Source organism: Suncus etruscus, chromosome 17 (genome assembly GCF_024139225.1).
Source record: "Suncus etruscus isolate mSunEtr1 chromosome 17, mSunEtr1.pri.cur, whole genome shotgun sequence".
Taxonomy (NCBI): domain Eukaryota; kingdom Metazoa; phylum Chordata; class Mammalia; order Eulipotyphla; family Soricidae; genus Suncus; species Suncus etruscus.
The window spans coordinates 43,455,054-43,476,523 of record NC_064864.1 but is presented as its reverse complement, the minus strand read 5'-3'; the positions used below and the strand labels follow the sequence as shown (position 1 = coordinate 43,476,523).

The window sequence follows — 21,470 nt, the reverse complement described above, 5'->3', positions numbered from 1 at the left end:
CCTAACTGCACTCACCACTCTTTGTGGTGAGCTTCATATTGTGAGCTGGTCCTTCCAGCCCTCATCTCTATCGTCTCTGGGCATTATTACAATAATGTCTTTCATTTTTCTTTTTTTTTTTTTTTTTTGGTTTTTGGGCCACACCCTGTGACACTCAGGGGTTACTCCTGGCTATGCGCTCAGAAGTTGCTCCTGGCTTCTTGGGGGACCATATGGGACGCCAGGGGATCGAACCGTGGTCTGTCCTAGGCTAGCGCAGGCAAGGCAGGCACCTTACCTCCAGCGCCACCACCCGGCCCCAATTTCATTTTTCTTAAAACCCAAAGATGAGTGAGACTATTCTGTGTCTATCTCTCTTCCTCTGACTTAATGTCACATTTTCATGAAAAGTAGCTGTCTTTTCCAAAGCAGTTAAAAATACTCAAGGAAGACAACTCAATGAGTTGGAACATGATTTGAAAATGGAACTTCTAGTTTCAAGTCCTAATACTGTATGGTCCCCAGGCACCAACAGAAGTGATCCCATCCATCATATTGGGAGTAGCCCCCAAGTGCAAGTAATGCCATGTGTAGAGCCCAAAGAGAAAAATACTCAACAGAGTAACATTTTTTACATTTTCCAAGGGTTTTGTTTTTGTTTTGGGATCACACTTGGCAATGCTCAGGACTTACTCCTGGCACTGTACTCAGGAATTACTCCTAGCAGTTCTTGGGGAACTATATAGGATACCATATAGTATTGGGGAACCATGTAGGATGCCAGAGATTGAACACAGATGTTCAAGGCAAGCACCCTACCTACTGTACCATTTCTCTGGCCCCATATGTTTTTACATTTTGGGAAATTTTTTAATGTCTCATCTAACAGAAGAAGACAGCAGGATTCTTATATATTTTTCTTCATTCAGTCTCTGGAAAGTTCCATTGTTTACTTACTAGAGAATGAGAATTTAAAACACAAAAGATCTTATTATAAAAAATGTTGACTTCATAAATTTCCAGAAATGTCTAACTTTTTTTTTGTTTGTTTGTTTTTGAGTCACACCAGCAGTGCTCAACAGTTACTCCTGGCTCTATGCTTAGAAATCGTTCCTGGCAAGTTCAGGGGACCATATGGAATGCCAGGATTCAAACCACCATACTTCTGCATGCAAGGCAAATGCCCTTCCTCCATGCTATCTCTCCAGCCCCCAGAAATGTCTAACTTAGACATCCCTTAGGCTAACACTTAGACATCTCACAACATTCTTTGAACCACTACTTTAATTTTAACCTTAAATTATTTAAAAAAATTTTTTTTGGGGGGGCCACACCTGTTTGATGCTCAGGGGTTACTCCTGGCTAAGAGCTCAGAAATTGCCCCTGGCTTGGGGGGACCATATGGGACGCTGGGGGTTTGAACCACAGTCCTTCCTTGGCTAGCGCTTGCAAGGCAGACACCTTACCTCTAGCACTACCTCGCCGGCCCCTAGAAAATATTTTTATTGAAATAACTAGCATTACTTAATATACTCAGCATTATACTCAACATGTATAAATAACATGTACTCAACATTATATCTGTACATATTTTAAATTACATTATATATATTATATAGCATTACATAATATACTAAAATTATATTCAACTTGTATAAATAACATGTTCTCAACATTATAAATAAATACCTGTACATATTTTTAAAAGAGAACATATTTTTTAGTTTTAGAATATCAATTCTACAATAAAAATCTTTATTCCTTATTTGTATTGAGTCAAATAATCTCAAACAGAGAAAAGCATGGTGTTTCCCCTTTAAATCTGACTACTTTATCAGTATAAATTCCTCAAGTTTACAGGATAATTTTAATTTTTACTTGTTTCGAATTGGGGGCCACATGGCAGTATTCAAGGGTAACTCCTGGCTCTGCATTCAGGAATCACTCCTGACAAACTCAGAGATTATATGAGATGCCTGGGGTCAAGCTCAGGTGAGTCACTTGCAAGGCAATTGCCCTCTCATTCTACTATCTCTCTGGCCCCCTGGGTGTTTTCGATTTTTTTGTTTGTTTTTTGGGGTCACACCTGGCAGAGTTCAGGTGTTACTCCTGGCTCTATGCTCGAAATTGCTCCTGGCAGGCTCAGGGGACATATGGGATGCCGAGATTCGAACCACCGTCCTTCTGCATGCAAGGCAAATGCCTTACCTCCATGCTATCTCTTCGGCCCCTAAACACAGTCTTATACTTTTCTAAAAATTATCTCAAAGTGATCACATAACTAAATGCAAAATGCAACTCCTTGGGTTTCAGGATGACCTTTAAGACACAACAACAGCTTAATCCTTGAAATAAAGAAAATAATTTGTAATCTGTACATCATTACCAAAAAACAGTTTCCACTCTTTCAGAAAAAGAAAATAGGGGCCAGAGAGATAGCACTGCAATAGAGCATTTGCCTTTCACCTGGCCGACCCAGGACAGACCTGAGTTTGATTCCTGGCATCCCATATGGTCCCCAGAGCCTGCCAGGAGCGATTTCTGAGCATAGAGCCAGGAGTAACCCCTGAGCACCACCAGTGTTCCCCCCCCCAAAAAAAAACATAAAATAAACATTGAAACCACATAGGAGAAAATATTTAAAAAAGACATATATACCAGGCCATAAAAATCATGGGCACATCAGCTGTTCAGCTACAATAGCAATCTCAGGAGAAGAGGGAGAACCTATCCTCCACCCCTGCCAAAGCCACACCAGCTGTACCCACCACCCACCAATGTTTTGACAATGGCCCAACTCCCCCACTCGTCTATGGCTCTCTGCAGACACCAATCTGACCAAAATCCAGGTATGTCAGTATTTGGGCTAACATTACCAGAACTGTTTTGGAGTGAGTATAGGCACTCTCCCCACAACTTCTTGTACTCCCAGAAGGCCCAGCAGCCAAAAATATGCCCACAAAAGCCACAGTATCAGCACTAGTGCTTGGAACTGCAATTTTTTTTAATACTATCTTCCCATAGGAACACACCAATTTAGTCGTCAATGTGTATTTGAAGCCACCAAATGTTCAGAAACAAAGAAATAACAGAATGATTAAATAGCAGCAAGAGCTTACTAAACCTTCTGATAATGACTTAGTGACCTTATCTGATTTATTTTTAGTTGTTGTTAATTTGTTTTGGGGACACACCTGGTGGTGCTCAGGGTTATTCCTGTCTCTGTGATCAGGAATTGCTCCTGGCATGCTCCAGGGACCATATGGGATACTGGGAGTTGAACCCGGGTTGACCATGTGCAAGGCAAACACCTATCCACTGTACTATCACTCCAGCTACCTTATTGCAATATACAGTAATTTTCACAAATTTTCTTTTGCTATACTCTTTCTTTCCCTTCCTTCCTTCCTTCCTTCCTTCCTTCCTTCCTTCCTTCCTTCCTTCCTTCCTTCCTTCCTTCCTTCCTTCCTTCCTTCCCTCCCTCCCTCCCTCCCTCCCTCCCTCCCTCCTTCCCTCCTTCCCTCCTTCCTTCCTTCCTTCCTTCCTTCCTTCCTTCCTTCCTTCCTTCCTTCCTTCCTTCCTTCCTTCCTTCCTTCCTTCCTTCCTTTTCTTTCTTTTTCTTTTTTTTTTTTGGTTTTTGGGTCACACCCGGCAGCACTCAGGTGTTACTCCTGGCTCTGTGCTCAGAAATCGCTCCTGGCAGGCTCGGGGGACCATATGGGATGCCAGGATTCGAACCACCAACCTTCTACCCTTCTACTTGCAAGGCAAACGCCTTACCTCCATGCTATCTCTCCACCCCCCCTTTTGGCTTTCTTTCTTTTCCCTTCCTTCCTTTCTTCCTTCCCTCCTTCCTTCCCTCCCTCCCTTTCTCCCTCCCTCCCTCCCTCCCTCTCTCTTCTTTCTTTCTTTCTTTCTTTCTTTCTTTCTTTCTTTCTTTCTTTCTTTCTTTCTTTCTTTCTTTCTTTCTTTCTTTCTTTCTTTCTTTCTTTCTTTCTTTCTTTCTTTCTTTCTTTCTTTCAAATAATTTTTGCTCCTACTTATCTGATCAACTCTGTTATACATGATCTTTTTTGTTTATTTGTTTTTTGGGACACACCCAGCAGTGTTCAGGGGCTACTCCTGGCTCTGAACTCAGAAATTACTCCCGGCAGGCTCAGGGGACCATGAATGCTGGAGATCAAACCCAGGTCTCAGCTGCATGCAAGGCAATATGCTACGTGCTGTGCTATCACTCGAGCACCAAGATACATAATCTTTAAATAATCTATATTTTAAAAAAGAAAAAAATACTTACTGAAAAAGAGAAAGCATGGATTGAAGGAACTTTCCTCAAATTAAAAGCAATTACCACAATTCCACAGCAATAACATTTAATAGTGAAAAAACTGAAAGCTGTTCTAAGATCAGCTACAAAACAAAGCTCCCACTCTCAACAGTATTATTCTCCCCCCACCAGGGGAGAGCGCAAATGCAGTCCCCCACTACCACAAATTATGTAGTCGAGTTTCCCACATTTGGGGAAATCGCAGGGGTCAGCACACCCGGAGTGCAATGGGTGAGCCTCGCCCTGGGGAAACCACCTTTGTGATCATGATATTGCCCCTGCCAGGTTAGTATCAACAGTATTATTCAGGATATTATTGGAAGTCCTTGTCATAGTAACCAGGTAGAAAGAGCTAATTGGGGCATTCAGATCGGAAAAGAAGTCATGTTTTTCCTATTTGCAGATAACATGACTTAATACTAGAAAACTTTAAGGGCTGCAAAACAAAGTTCCTAGAAACAATAGATGTGTTCAATAAAATAGCAGACTATAAAAAAAATCAAAGCACATAAAACAATTGCTTTTTCTTATATGCAAATAATAAATAGAAGAGGAAGAACTTTTTTTTTTTAAATGCACAATTGTGAGGACCAGAGAGATAGCACAATAATCCAGGACAGATGGCTGTTCAAATTCCAGCATCCATATGGTCCCCTATGCCTGCCAGGAGTGATTTCTGATCACAGAGCCAAGAGTAACCCCTGAGTGCCACAAGGTGTGACCCCCCCCCCCAAAAAAAAATCACAATTGTGCTTCAGTAAATTAAGTAGTTGGGGATTATGTACCTGTGAACAAAAATTATGAAAGACATAAAAAGAAAACTATAACATACTATTAAAAGAATAAAAGAAGACTTAAGAAAACAGAAATGCGGGCCCGGAGAGATAGCACAGCGGCGTTTGCCTTGCAAGCAGCCAATCCAGGACCAAAGGTGGTTGGTTCGAATCCCGGTGTCCCATATGGTCCCCCGTGCCTGCCAGGAGCTATTTCTGAGCAGACAGCCAGGAGTCACCCCTGAGCAACGCCGGGTGTGGCCCAAAAACCAAAATAAAAAGAAAACAGAAATGCATTCCTGTTCATGTATTGGAAGGATTAATATCGTCAAAATGGCAATCTTGACCAAAGTATCTTATATGTATTCAATATAACCCCTGTAAAAATACCCATGACATTTAAAAATGCTATTGAAATTTATATGCAGTAATAGCCCCACCACCACCATCAATATAATAAATATTGAAATTTATATGCAGTAATAGCCCCACCACCACCATCCCAAGTAGCCAAAACAATCCTAGGAAAAAAAGAAATGGGAGGCTTCTTTCTTTCCAATTTCAAACTATACTATAATAGTATAGTAATCAAAGCAGTGTGGTATTAGAATCAGGACAGACTTTAAGACAAATAGAATAGAATAGAGAGTCCAGAGACAGACCCTCAGAAATATAAATAGCTAATCTTTGATAAAAGAGGAAAAACTGTGAAATGGAACAAGGAAAGAAGCCTTGTCAACAAATCGTGTGGGGAAAATCATTGCTTGTGTGCATAAAAATAAAGACCCTTTTTTAATCCCATGCATGAAAGTCAAATCAAATTAAAATAAAGACCTAACCAATATCAGATCTGAATCTATAAATTATATTGAGGAAAACATAGGTAGAACTCTTCATGATATTGAATATAGAGGCATATTCAATGATTTAATGACATTGACCAAGCAAACAGAAGCAAAGATGAACACTTGGTATATCAAACTAACAAGCTTTGCACTGCAGAAAAAATGACCAGAATAAACAGATACCCTCACAGTAGTGTAGAAAATATTTGCCCACCACTTCTCTGAAAAGGAGTTAATATCCAAGATATATAAATCAGCTTTGTTCCATAAGAAAAAAACAAACAAACAACCCCACCAAAAAGAAATGATGACCCAAATAAAAAGACATCCGACAAACTGGAAAAATGTATTTGTCAACACTTATCTGAAAAAGAGCTAATATCTAAGATATATAATATCTGGGGTGTTTTTTGTTGTTGTTTTTACAAGAAAAAAAACTCACTTAAAAATGGGAGCAAGAAATAAACAGAAACTTTCTCAAAGAAGACATACAGGTGACCAAAAGGTTTATGAAAAATGTTCTGCATCACTTAATAGAGAAATAAAAATCAAAACAACAGTGAGATGTCAACTCACACAATAAAGAACAAAAACAACCAGTGTTGGTATGGATGCGGGAGAAAGAACCTTTTTTATTTTATTTTTGTTTTTGTTTTTCGGGCCACACCCGTTTGATGCTCAGGGGTTACTCCTGGCTAAGCGCTCAGAAATTGCCCCTGGCTTGTGGGGACCATATGGGACACCGGGGGATCTAACCAAGGTCTCGATCTTTCCTTGGTTAGTGCTTGCAAGGCAGACACCTTACCTGTAGCGCCAGCCCCGAAAGAACCTTTTTTTTTTTTTTTTTTTTTGTGGTTTTTGGGTCACACCCGGCAGTGCTCAGGGGTTATTCCTGGCTCCAGGCTCAGAAATTGCTCCTGGCAGGCACGGGAGGACCATATATGGGACGCCGGGATTCGAACCGATGACCTCCTGCATGAGAGGCAAACGCCTTACCTCCATGCTATCTCTCCGGCCCCCCCGAAAGAACCTTTTTTAAATTGTTGTTTTGGGTCACACCTGGCAGTGCTCAGGGGATATTGGTGATTCTGCATTCAGAAATCATTCCTGGCAGGCTGGGGGGAATCATATGGGATGCTGGGACAGAACCCAAGTCGGATTCATGCAAGGCAAATAAATGCCCTACCCTCGGTGCTATCACCATGGCTCCAAAATGAACTTCTTATTCACCGCTGATGGGAATGTCAACTTATCTAGCCATTTTGGAAAAGAATATGGATACTTCTCAAAAAAACCCTAATTGATCTTCCACTTCTTGGCATCTATCCCAAGAGCCCAAAGGTGTAAATTAGAAATCTCAATGATAAATTTTGCTGTGAACCTGAACAGTTTCTAAACAACAGCAAGTGGCTATCAACACAACAAAATATTTAACAAATATATGAAAACGATATTAATGTTGATTCAAATATCCTGCTAATATGATTTTCTGGCCATTGAAAATCAGGGTCAGCCGGAGAGATAGCATGGAGGTAAGGTGTTTGCCTTGCATGCAGAAGGACAGTGGTTCGAATCCCGGTATCCCATATGGTCCCTGGAGCCTGCCAGGGATGATTTCTGAGCACAGAGCCAGAAGTAACCCGAACGCCGAAAACAAAAACAAAAATGAAAATCAGGGTCTTTTAGAGACTTTACATTAAATATCAGAGGGATAATCACACACACACACACACACATACACACACATAAAACTATGAGAGGTTATGAAAGAATTTCTTGGGCAAAAGGGACAGTGAGAGGAAAAGTTTAATAAACACTGGATAAGAAAAACTCCCAAATTTATTTATTATGATTTATTATTTATTTAATGTCTTAAAATCTACACAAAAGGCAAAATATAGCACAATGATCCCTTTAATCAAAGGATATGTGACATGATTTCATTAAATCTTGTGCTGAGGGGCCGGAGAGATCGTATGGAGGTAAGGGGGTTTGCCTTTTATGCAGAAGGTCATTGGTTCGAATCCTGGCGTCCCATATGGTCCCCTGAGCATGCCAGGAGCGATTACTGAGCGTGGAGCCAGGAATAACTCCTGAGCGATGACAGGTGTGACCCCCCCCCCCCAAAAAAAAAATCTTGTGCTGAGACCCAGAGGAAGTTATCTATATGTGTCTAAGCATATAGGTTTCTTCAGAAATGCTCCTGCATTTTCTTTTTTTTTTTTTTTTTTTTTTTTGGTTTTTGGGCTACACCCGGCGGTGCTCAGGGGTTACTCCTGGCTGTCTGCTCAGAAATAGCTCCTGGCAGGCACGGGGGACATTTTGGGACACCGGGATTCGAACCAACCACCTTTGGTCCTGGATCGGCTGCTTGCAAGGCAAACGCCGCTGTGCTATCTCTCTGGGCCCACTCCTGCATTTTCTAATAAGATGGTTTATAAATCTTCTCATATTGCCACTGATTTTTAAAGACAGTGCAAAGACTGCAAGATGTAAGGGAGCCAGAAAGCCTGGATTTTAGACTTAATATTAGTCTTAGGTTAAACAATTTCTCCTAGATCGTTCTCTTTGTAATAATCTCCCAGGGACTGGAGAGAGCACAGCAGGCAGATCATTTGCCTTGCATGTGGTGCACCTGGGTTTGATCCTCAGCAGCCCATAAGGTTTCCCAAGCCCATTAGGAGTACAGAGAAAGGAGTTTAAATCCTGAGCACTGCTGGGTGTGCCCCATGAAAAAGTCTCCCAAAATCTGACTCAATAGCAAGTTATGCCTATTGGTTACTTAGAGATATTTTAGAATGAAAAACGTCTGATTGAAATGATTAAGCAAAAAAATATGCGATTTCTGCTTAGTCATTAGATGCTGATTAATATACAAGTAACCGAAACTACAAAAGTTCAATGTTCATGATAACTAGAGTTGTATACTTATAGTTAATGATTATTAATGTAAGAAAATATTTCCTTTTTGTGCAATATCTTAAAATAGATATCTAGATATAACTGACAGTACAGAGATTGCTTTTACCATTTTTCTCTTTTTTCTCTCTTTCACTCCCCCTCTCTTTCGGGTGCTTGGGAGCTATGCTTACTAAATGGCTCAGAGATCTATAAGGTACTGTCGATAGAAAGTGGGACTCCAGTATCTCAAGCATCTACTACGGTCCTCTGAGTTTTCTCACTGACCTCACCTTTGTATTTAATTGGGCCTAGCTATTCATATTCTGATAGCAAAAGCTATAAATATGAATAAAACAATTACTCCCAAATTCTCCCTAGTCCAAAGAAAATCCATATTGTCATACTTGTAAAACAAAAATAATTTTTTTTCAGAATAATGAGAAACCAGGTCTGGAGGAGACAGCACATAGGCTAAGGTGATTCTCTTGCATGTAGCTGACCATGGTTCTGTCTCTGGCACCAAATAAATGAATACAGACCCCCAAGAATCGATAGACGTCATTCCTAAGTGACCCAAACCCCTACCAAATACTATATGATGTTGAATGTTGACAGAGCTGAGTTTATTCTTATCACAGCAAGAAAGTACTATTTTGATACATGTTGTTGGCTTTTAAGAATACTTTTACTGGGCCCGGAGAGATAGCATAGTGGCGTGCATAGCGGCGTTTGCCTTGCAAGCAGCCGATCCAGGACCAAAGGTGATTGGTTCGAATCCCGGTGTCCCATATGGTTCCCCATGCCTGCCAGGAGCTATTTCTGAGCAGACAGCCAGGAGTAACCCCTGAGCACTGCCAGGTGTGGCCCAAAAACCAAAAAAAAAAAAAAAAAAAAAAAAAGAATGCTTTTACTACTTTCTACTAAACTTAAATTAGTAATATGGAAATCTAATTTGTTTATACTATTTTGTTTTGGGGACACACCTGGGGGTGATCAGACTTACTCCAAGTTCTGCCTTCAGGAATCATTCTTGGAGGGATTTGAGGGGGCTGTACGGGGTGGCAGGGATTGAAGCAGGATAAGCCACATGCCAGGGAAGTGCCCTACCTGTTACTCGTTCCAGACCATTTATGCAATTTTAAATAGTTTTTCAAATTTAAAACATAACAGTGGCCAAATTAGCAGACCCAACCTACCCAAACTTTATAATGTACATTTCATTCTATTATATATATTCACATACATTGGAAACATTTGAATAAGCTTTTGTTAGCACTTAGTGAATACATTTAAGGTGTCCAAGTGAAATTTGTAAAAGTAGATAAAAGAGCTCCATGTTTAAAGAAAAAAAAATCCAGTTTCAGTCATACAATTTTTATTTAAAATTTTTCACTGCAGAGGCTGCATTGATACAGTAGCAAGCCACCCACCCAGTGGGAGAAACTATTCACTCAACACCCATCAGATAAGGGGCTAATATCCAAAATATACAGGGTACTGACAGAACTTTACAAGAAAAAAACATCTAATATCATCAAAAAATGGGGAGAAGAAATGAACAGACGCTTTGATAAAAAAGAAATACAAATGGCCAAAAGGCACATGAAAAAATGTTCATTGTCACTAATCATTAGGGAGATGCAAATCACACAACAACGATGAGATACCACAGAGATTGGCATACATCACAAAGAATGAGAACAATCAGTGCTAGCCGGGATGTGGAGAGAAAGGAACTCTTATCCACTGCTGGTGGGAATGCCGTCAAGTCCAACCTCTATGGAAAGCGATATGGAGATTCCTCTAAAATCTGGAAATTGAGCTCCCATTTGACCCAGCTATTCCACTCCTAAGGATATACCCTAAGAACACAAGGATACAGTAGCAAGTACAATACTAAGTATATGAGTATAAATTAAGTGATGTGCTTTTCCCAGAATTGGGACTTTTAACATGACAGCTGTTCCTCTTTGACCTGGAATGAAAGGGTTTATCTTTTTTCAGCATCTCGTGAGCAGAGCTTTGTGAAATGGGTGATCTTCAGATAGGATAACTTATATTGATGCCCTATCTTCACACAGACACTATCATTGACTTTTGAGCAATTCCAAGGTATAAAGTGTATTCTCTAATGTAATTGTTCCAAACTGTATGAACTCTGACTCAATTGTCAGTTTCTAAGAATTTGAGTGAAGTCAAGAATTTCCAGTTGGACTGTGTTCCTAAAAACAGAATTTCCCTTGCAACTGTCATACACTGTACAAAGATCAGAAAAGTTCTAAGTTTTACTAAATTTTTTTTTTTACTCTCAGGGCCAGAGTGATAGTGAGTAGAGGGTTTGCCTTGTATGTGGGTTTGATTCTTGGCGTCCCATATGGTCCCCTGAACCCAGGAGTGACTCCTAAGTGCAGAACCAGGAGTAACCCCTGAGCACTGCCAGATGTGGCCCAAAACAAAACCAAAATTTTTTACTCTAAAAATCATAGCAATTGCTGAATGAGAAACTGCCTCATTTTTCATCTATCAGGACCTTATAAAAGGTTGACCAACTTCAAGTAGCTGAACACACCTCTCTTTCCCTATGAGTATCATTGGGTTTAGAGGGTGTACACACATGTGTCTCGGTGGTGCAGTGCACCTTAGGCCAGGAAACATCTTGGCTCACTTGTCTGTCACTGGGCACTTAAGTTGTTTCCAGATAATAGTTAATGAATTTAGTGCTGTGATAACACAGGTGTGCATGTATCTTTACAAATGAGTGTTTTTGACTATAAACATTTATTGCTCAGATCATCATAAGAGCAGAGATAGTGCAGCTCTCAGGATTGCTCCACAATTTCAGAACTATGCCGGCAGCTAATGACTGGCTCTGCTCTCTTTAGGTGTGTTTTATTTTCTAAAGGTGGTGAGAGGAGATGGCGAGAAAGTACAGTGGGCAAGTGTGTAGGACTCAGATTCTATTCCCAGCATCCCTGTGCCCATCAGGAGTGATTCCTGAGTGCAGAACTAGGGGTAAGCCCTGAGCATGATGGGGTATGGCCCTCACACCTCTCCTCAAATAAAATAAAAAGAGAAAATACAAAATATATAATCTTTTCTATTATATTTGGTAATAGGGTGCATTTGTGGCAAAAATAAGATACTCAATCATCATAGAATAGAAAATTTTTATTTTACAAATAAAAAAGCAAAATATTGCTATTAAATTGATACCCTGAATTCAAACTTTGCAATTGTGTACTCTGAGTTCATCAATTAATTCTATCAAAAACAAATTAAACCTGTCTATAAAAGATGCACACAACAGAATTAACCAAGATGACAGAGCTATTTGGGAAGATGAAGCAAAGAAAGTGGTTACAGTTCTGCTTCAAATCCTACTTCTCAGAAACATTCTCCATGGCCATATAAGAAGTAAATCAAAGCCTGTGACTGTTCTGGCCAGAGATGTAGGTGAAAGCATGTCACAGAAACCCGCAGATATTTTTCAACTGCTGCCCTGTGACATCTGTGTCTCGAAGAGGTCTGGCTAAACCAGAATATTTTGTGCAATAGCATTCAAAGTTCTTACTTGGGTCAAATCTGCGACCTTGAGAATATATTCTGAGTTACAAAGAGAGGCACCCATGGCAACAGTGGAATTTCTGCAAAAGAAAAAAACAAATGAATATATAAAATATTCAATAAGCCCACAAACAGGCAGTTTATTTTATAATGTATTTTATTAATCAAGAAAGGCCCAGAAGGGTCCCCAATTTCCTAAGTTGTATTAGTCAATTTATTAACTCATTAAAAATTTAGCAAGCAGGGCCCAGAGAGATAGCACAGTGGTGCTTGCCTTGCAAGCAGCCAATCCAGGACCTAAGGTGGTTGGTTCGAATCCCGGTGTCCCATATGGTCCCCCGTGCCTGCCAGAAGCTATTTCTGAGCAAACAGCCAGGAGTAACCCCTGAGCACCTCCGGGTGTGGCCCAAAAACAAAAACAAAACAAAAAAAAATTTAGCAAGCAAACCCACCAATTAACATACTTGATTTTCAGCTCTTGCTTCTTTTACATCTCATTTTTTCCAAACTAGAAATAATTGGTTATTAAGTTATATGAGTACTCAAGAATCTAAAAAAAATAGGGGTTTTGTAAAGGAGGGATGCATGCTGGGAACAGGAGTGGAGGAAAGACAACACTAGTGGTGGGAATGCCCCTCATTCATTGTCACTATGTGCCTTAAATATTCCTGTGAAATAAGAGGCTGGAGAGATGGCATGGAGGTAGGGCATTTGCCTTGCATGCAGAAGGATAGTGGTTCAACTCCTGGCATCCCATATGGTCTCCTGAACCTGTTAGAAGTGATTTCTGGGGGCCGGGAAGGTGGCGCTAAAGGTAAGGTGTCTGCCTTACAAGCGCTAGCGTAGCGTCCCATATGGTCTCCCCAAGCCAGGGGCGATTTCTGAGCTCATAGCCAGGAGTAACCCCTGAGCGTCAAATGGGTGTGGCCCAAAAACCAAAAAAAAAAAAAAAAAAAAAAAAGAAGTGATTTCTGAGTGTAGAGCAGGAATAACCCCTAAGCGCTGCCGGGTGTGACCCAAAAGCCAAAAAAAATTTTTTTTTTTTTTTTTGGTTTTTGGGCCACACCCGGTAACGCTCAGGGGTTACTCCTGGCTATGCGCTCAGAAGTTGCTCCTGGCTTGGGGGACCATATGGGACACTGGGGGATCGAACCGAGGTCCGTCCAAGGCTAGCGCAAGCAAGGCAGGCGCACCTTACCTTTAGCGCCACCGCCCGGCCCCCCCCCCAAAATTTTTTTTTCTATGAAATAATTGTAATTCACTTTGACCACAATAAAAATTAAAAAAAAGGGGCCCGGAGAGATAGCACAGCGGTGTTTGCCTTGCAAGCAGCCGATCCAGGACCAAAGGTGGTTGGTTCGAATCCCGGTGTCCCATATGGTCCCCCGTGCCTGCCAGGAGCTATTTCTGAGCAGACAGCCAGGAGTAACCCCTGAGCACCGCCAGGTGTGGCCCCAAAACAAAACAAAAACAAAACAAAACAAAACAAAATTAAAAAAAAGAATATAAATAAATAATAGTTTCAAATCAATGGTAATATATTTCAAAATAACTGAAAAGAAGGTAAAGGTGAGGAAAGTGTTACAATAATGTTAATTATTAAGTATTAATGATTGGAGGACTAAGTAATAAAGGTAAGAATGATAAAAATAAGTATGATTCCTACCAACATTACAGTATGGTTACTCATTTTGCTAAAGGTGAATGGCACACACACAAGTCATTTGAAGCATAATTTATTATTAACCAATCTATGTTCTGCAATGACTTAAGGTCAAAAGTTCTAAAAAAGCCCGCTCAACTTAAGGCAAAATAAAAAAAACATTTTGCAGGACCGGAGAGAGAGCATGGAGATAGGGTGTTTGCCTTGCAATGCAGAAGGACGGTGGTTCGAATCCCAGCATCCCATATGGTCCCGAGCCTGCCAGCAGCGATTTCTGAGTGTAGAGCCAGAAGTAAGCCCTGAATGCTGCCGGGTGTGACCCAAAAAAACAAAAACAAAAACCCACGGGGCTGGAGAGATAGCATAAAAGTAGGACATTTGCCTTTCTTGCAGAAGGATGGTGGTTCAAATCCGGACATCCCATATGGTCTCCTGAGCCTGCCAGGAGCGATTTCTGAGCATAGAGCCAGGAGTAACCCCTGAGTGCAGCCAGGTATGACCCAAAAACCAAAACCCCAAAACAAACAAACAAACATATTGCTACTGAAAAACTTTAAAAAGAGCTGAAATATTCATCTCCTAATCACAGTATTGCATGCATAGTCCTGACATTAACTAGAGCTTTCCTACTGTGGGTAGAGAGGCAACTCATCCTTTCGCTAATACCAAAAGAGAATCTTACCGAAACTTCATTCCTGAGTCTCTGGCAGACCGAGCAGAACAGTGGAATTCTGTAGCACCTGAACCCTCAAGGATTCTTTGTAGATTTCTATCTGTTATGCCACCCCCTGTTAAAAAAAATTAAGGAATGTATTTAGGAGATTGAATTATTACAAAATGTAATGAACAACTGCTTGCTTTGCCTGATATTCCTACACTAATCTCTCTCTCTCTCTCTCTCTCTCTCTCTCTCTCTCTCTCTCTCTCTCTCTCTCTCTCTCTCTCTCTCTCTCTTTCCCACACACCCCACACCTCTTTTTTTGATTTTGGGTTTACACCTGGTGGTGCTCAGGGGTTACTCCTGGTTCTGCGCTCAGAAATTGCTCCTGGCAGGTGTGGGGGACCATATGGAATGTAGGGGACTGAACCTGGGTCAGCCACATGCAAGGCAAACAAATGCCCTACCCACTGTGCTATCACTCTGGCCTCAAGATTTCTTATTTTGACTCAAGAATGACTCTGGCTCAGGTTAAGATTAGAAAACAATGGTAATAGTAGCTGAGACTCTGGAGAACACTGCAATGGTTACAGACTCTATACAGTGAAATCTCTTTTTTTAATTTTTTGGGCCACACCCAGCGGCACTCAGGGATTACTCCTGGCTCTGTGCTCAGAAATCACTCCTGGAAGGCTCAGGGGATCATATGGGATGGTGGAGATCGAACCCAGGTCTGTCCCGGGTCAGCTGCGACATGGTGAAATCTCTATGTTTGCTAATTTATAGAACAATACTATGTATGACTGACTTTAAATCTGAAAAGATTACTTAACAGATAGTAGAATCACTGGGCACTATATCCCTGTTCCCCTAATAATTAAGACAAAATCAAACTGAAATGCAAGGTAAGAAGAGGCTGTAGGGCAAAGCAGCGAGAACACAGCCTCAAAAGGTGTCTGACAGAGACACACTATCAGACCTATCTCACTGCAGGAGTCAGGGAACACAGAGGCCACAGCAGGAGAACAAAGCCTTTCTTCATGGCAGTGATTTTTTGTTTCACTTAGGAAAAGAATATGAGCCTACTTTATTTAAAATTGCACTCAAGTTCTTTGTTTTGTTATTTTTTTGCGGGGGAGTCATATCTGACAATACTCAGGAGTCAGGCATGGTCTGTTTGTTGGGGGGGGGTCACTTCTGGAGTATTTGTGGGGACTATAAAGTACCAGGGATTAACTTTGGAAATCTAACATGCAAAGCACAAATCTTCTACCTGGTACTGCAACCAAGTTCATTATGACTCACTGGTTTTGATAATCTCTTAATCTCTTCATTATTTGTAGTTTAATGTTAGTTCATAGTCCAAACTGATAATAGAGTTTAAGTAATAAGTTTTTGTTTTTGTTTTTGTTTTTGTTTTTTGGAGCCACACACGTTTGATGCTCAGGGGTTACTACTGGCTAAGCGCTCAGAAATTGCCCCTGGGTTAGGGGGACCATATGGGATTGAACTGCGGTCCTTCCTTGGCTAGCACTTGCAAAGCAGACACCTTACCTCTAGCGCCACCTCACCGGCCCCTAGATTGTAAGTAATAAGTTAATCATCCCTCTATCCTTTACTCCTATTAAATACGATATATGTAATAGGTACTTTTCAATGAGGTCTAAGATATTGTACTTTGTGTCTGTATCATGCAAATTTAAGACACTTGACTTTACAAACTCTTGTGAACTCAATAGCTGTTTTATCCTTAGCATGGTAACATCACCGAGTCCTGAGAAGTAAAGAGAATGTAGACTGAAATGTGAAATTTAGAATGGATTTAACCAGGCAAGTGGCCCTTCAAAGCTATGTATTCTTAGACACACATTACTATACCTGAGCCTCATTTATCAGTAAGTGGGATATTGGCAACCTCACAAGTTGTAAGAATTAAAAGACAACTGTGTTTGTGTGTGTTTAAAAAAAAAACTTTATTTATTGATTGATTGATTTTGGGGCCACACCCAGCAGTGCTCTGGGGTTACTCCTGCCTCTGCATTTATAAATCATCCCTGGCAGGCTGGGGGACCATATGGGATGCCAGGAATTAAACTGGGTTTCTCCAGGGTCAGCCCTACTACAAGGCAAACACCCTACTGCTGTGCTGTGCTATCTCTGGCCCCAAAACTGTGTAATTTTGTCCTAACAAATAACAAAATTACTGGCCACTGAAACACATGCTGTTCAGTTATCAACAACATGGTAATAAAATTTCCAGACACAAGCTAACATATTCACAGCTGGAACTAAAAAGAACAAGATTTATATATTTTATATACCGAGATTTACTATAAGCATCATTATCAAAGTCCTTGGAGAGAGGGACTGGAGAGATAGCATGGAGGCAGGGTGTTTGCCTTGCATGCAGTAGTTCGAATCCTGGCATCCCATATGTCCCCCAAGCCTGCCAGGAGCGATTTCTGAGCATAGAGCCAGGAGAGTGCTGCCGGGTGTGACCCAAAAACCAAAAAACAAACAAACAAACAAAAATAACAAACCCAAAGTCCCTGGAGAAAACAAATAAGTTCTATTATATCTAGGTATTCAGGTTGACTAACCTAAGAATTTTTTCTTGGGGGCCGGAGAGATAGCACAGTGGCGTTTGCCTTGCAAGCAGTCGACCCAGGTCCTAAGGTGGTTGGTTCGAATCCAGGCATCCCATATGGTCCCCTGTGCCTGCCAGGAGCTATTTCTGAGCAGATAGCCAGGAGTAACCCCTGAGCACCGCCAGATGTGGCCCAAAAACCAAAAAAAAATTTTTTTCTTGCTGATATTTATGTATACATATATACATATACATAAATATATATGGAATTGTACTAATGCGTCTACATATCTATTCTACAAGCCCCTCAAGTGGAAGATTTAGTTCCTAGTTATTTCTGAATTTGCACATCTAACAAAGATGGCACAGAATTAACACCTGCATGATCAGGTTTGCTAACTAAAAAACCCACTAATATTTCTGCATAATTTGTCTTCTCCCCTACAACTCTGATATTCTGTGGAAACAGTCTGTGGTAACAGTGCCCAGAAAATCTGGTTATAACCGGTGGTTTAATAATTACATATTAATGGACTGGAGCGATAGTACAGCAGAGAGGGCATCTGCTTTACATACATGTGGTAGACTCGAGTTAAGAGTCCTAGTACCCTGGGCCCGGAGAGATAGCACAGCGGCGTTTGCCGTGCAAGCAGCCGATCCAGGACCAAAGGTGGTTGGTTCAAATCCCGGTGTCCCATATGGTCCCCCGTGCCTGCCAGGAGCTATTTCTGAGCAGACAGCCAGGAGTAACTTGAGCACTGCCGGGTGTGGCCCCAAAAAACCAAAAAAAAAAAAAAAAAGAGTCCCAGTACCCCTTAGTCTGCCAGGAGTAATCTTTGAGTGCAGAGCCAGGAGTAAGCCCTGAGCACTGGCAGGTGTTGACCCAAAACAAAAAAATAACATATTAAGCAATGACAATCTTAAAATTAACAACTCTTAAGTGGGCATTTATTTGGTGGTCAAGACAAAATACCAAATGAAAACACATCAAACTCAGTGAGTTTATTGATATAAACTTTCAACTTGATAGATAAAAATAATTTTCCATCAGCTCATTTTTCAGAGATTTGCCATAGAACAAAACTTTTAAATTTCTGACACTATCCCTTTCCTTTTCCAAGGTCAGGCATTTAGTTGGCTAAAATCCCTAAAACCTCATTCTTTTAAGAATTAAGAATCAGGGCCAGTGAGGTGGTGCTAGAGGTAAGGTGTCTGCCTTGCAAGCGCTAGCCAAGGAAGGACCACGGTTAGATCCCCCAGCGTCCCATATGGTCCCCCCAAGCCAGGGGCAATTTCTGAGTGCTTAGCCAGGAGTAACCCCTGAGCATCAAACGGGTGTGACCTGAAAAAAAACACAAAAAAACAAAAAGAATTAAGAATCAGGGGCCAGAGAGATAGCATGGAGGTAAGGCATTCGCCTTGCGTGCAGAAGGTCGGTGGTTCGAATCCCGGCATCCCATATGGTCCCCTGAGCCTGGCAGGAGCAATTTCTGAGCGTGGAGCCAGGAGTGACCCCTGAGCACTGCCGGGTGTGACCCAAAAACAAACAAACAAACAAAAAAGAATTAAGAATCAATAGAGGCAAGAGAACCAGACACTGCATGCCCTATAATAAAATATAGTAAGACCTTTACAGAATCACCCAAGAAGCATTTTAGCAAAAATATTTAGGCCAAATTTAATCACACTTAATGATCCTACCCAGTGTTTCCAAGGTGGGTGATATCACACCCACACACACACACTCATCATTACCATCATTACCACCACCACCACCACCACCACCACCACCAAATGCTCTGAAATTATGGTGAAGGCAGGGATCAGAAATAGTCTTGGGTGCAATTGAAGGGCATTACATTTTTTTTTTTCAAAACAAAAAACAACGAAGTAGTTTGGGAACCATGGGAATAAGGAAACAAGCTAAAACAATATTTAAAGGAAATCATTTGGTAAATTCAGGAAGTTGGGTTTTTTTGTGTGTCTCTTTGGGTTTTTTTGGGTTCACACCCAGCAGTGCTCAGGCGTTACTCCTGAACCTATGTTTAAAAAAATGCAGGAAGGGGTCAAAGAGATAGTGTAGCAAGTAAGGCGCCTGCCTTCCATGCAGCCAACCCAGATTCAACCCCAGGTACCATACCCAATTGGTCTGCAAGCCCAACTAGGAGTGATTCTTGTGCACAAATCAGGAGTAAATAAATCCCAAGCACTACTAGGTATTATTTTGGACCAAAAGTAAAATAATAAAAACAAATAAAGCACACATCATATAGATGTATGATGCTTTTAGTTTAACTCTTAAATTCCCCAAGATGAGTCAGAGCAGTAACAGGGTATTTACTTTGCATGTGGGTGACCCAGATTCTATCCCTGACACCATAGATGCTCTCCCTGGTATAGGAGTAACCTCTGAGTAACACCAGGGGTGCCCTCGCCAAATATCCCAGGATTTAAAAAGGAGTTAATTATGGCAAATATTGTATTACTGAAATAAACATTTACTCATTATACTATTATTTTATGTACATTTTTTCTTTTAGGAAACACCCAGTAGTGTTTAGGAGCTATTCTTGGCTCTGCGTTGACAGAGATGGGGAGAGGATGTCACTTCCAGTGGAGCTTGAGGACCATGGCCCATGCAAGACTGATCCACGGCCTCACGCATGTAAAGCATGTGCTCAGACCACTGCACTATGTCTCTGCCTCTTTGTGTGTGTGTGTGTGTGTGTGTGTGTGTGTGTGTGCGTGAGCGTGCGTGTGTGTGTGTGTGTGTGTGTGTAAGAGAAATTAAGACTATATTATCTTAATCTGATTCTAAATGTACTTATCTAATTCTTTAAAAACTTTATTTTTGGGGCCGGGTAGGTGGCGCTGGAGGTAAGGTGTCTGCCTTGCAAGCGCTAGCCAAGGAAGGACCGCGGTTCGATCCCCCGGCGTCCCATATGGTCCCCCCAAGCCAGGGGCGATTTCTGAGCACATAGCCAGGAGTAACCCCTGAGCGTCAAATGGGTGTGGCCCAAAAACCAAAAAAAAAAAAAAAACTTTATTTTTGGGTGGGGGTCTTTGGCCAAATCCTGCTGTGTTCAAGCATTACTCCTGGAGGTGCTCAAGTGTCCCTATGAGATGACAGGGATCAAACCCAGGTTATCTGAGTGCAAGGCAAGCTACCTACACATGATATTATTGCATTGGTCCTAAAAACTGTTCATTGTGGGGAAGGTGGGCAGAAAGGCACACCAGCTGGTTTTTAGAGGTTATTCCTGACTCTTCATTCAGGAATCTCTGCTGGTGGTGCTCAGGAGACCATATGGAATGCCAGGGAACAAATCTGAGACAGCCACGTGCAAGTGCAAGACAAGTACCAAGACAAGCTACTACTGTACTATCACTCCTTCCCCCAAACTGTTCAATTTTAATGAGCTATTATATATTAAACCAATTTTATGGTCATCACTAGGAGCACATGATCAAATTACTCTGGTAAAAAATTTGGTGATAGGAGATTTTCAGCATCTGAGCACATTATATATTCATCACTGACTGGTACATGCATCTGGCCATTGTTAACAATCAAGACATTAGGCCTTCAAGAATGTTGAAGTAGCAAAGCTGATATGCCTTCCCCAAATATCCAGTCACAAAATTCTGGATATGCCCATCCAAATTTCAACTCCACTCTACCGTAAGCTGGCTCTAGCCAGTATGACCTTCTTGCTAAAGCTTTTTCTAGTAGGTCTCCCAACCTTAAACATTCTAGTCATCTATACAGTCTCTTTGAAAACCAAGTACTCCTTCTTCTTCCATAGATTTCTGCTTCCCTTTCCCTATCGTGCTCCAGCTCAGTATCACACTGCTGAGTGTCTACAAAAAACACCTCTCCCTCTGTCTTGTGGATATAGCAAGGAGAGCTGCGCACTAGAGGAAGGACCTGAGCACAGACACAGCTGTCTGTACAATGTCTTCCACATCCCACCTCCATAACTATGAGAAACAAATATTTGGCTTTTTAAACAAATAGGTGAATGTATAAATAAATAAATACCTGGCATTACCACAATTCTGCCTTTTGCCTGAAAAAAGAAAATAACAAACAAGTAAATTTTAATCTAGTTTTCTTCAATGAGATAATAAGGCAGTAAAACAGAAACATGAGCACATAAAGCATTTTTTATT

General features: G+C 41.1%; 1 protein-coding gene and 1 non-coding gene across 2 annotated transcripts in view; both read right to left on the bottom strand.

Annotated features, from left to right (window-relative positions):
* Positions 1 to 4,435: 4,435 nt before the first annotated feature.
* On the bottom strand, positions 4,436 to 4,599 carry LOC125995482 (U1 spliceosomal RNA). Its single transcript, XR_007491000.1, has one exon. It is a non-coding gene; the product is annotated as a U1 spliceosomal RNA (small nuclear RNA).
* Positions 4,600 to 11,978: 7,379 nt separating this feature from the next.
* Positions 11,979 to 21,470, bottom strand: part of CUTC (cutC copper transporter) — a 32,438-nt gene continuing 22,946 nt past the window's right edge. The window contains exons 7-9 of the mRNA XM_049764326.1: positions 21,340 to 21,367; positions 14,735 to 14,840; positions 11,979 to 12,469 (exon numbers count right to left, since the gene is read on the bottom strand). Of these exons, the coding sequence (XP_049620283.1) occupies positions 12,355 to 12,469; positions 14,735 to 14,840; positions 21,340 to 21,367 (249 nt within the window). The 3' untranslated portion in view covers positions 11,979 to 12,354. The remainder of the gene's footprint in view (positions 12,470 to 14,734; positions 14,841 to 21,339; positions 21,368 to 21,470) is intronic.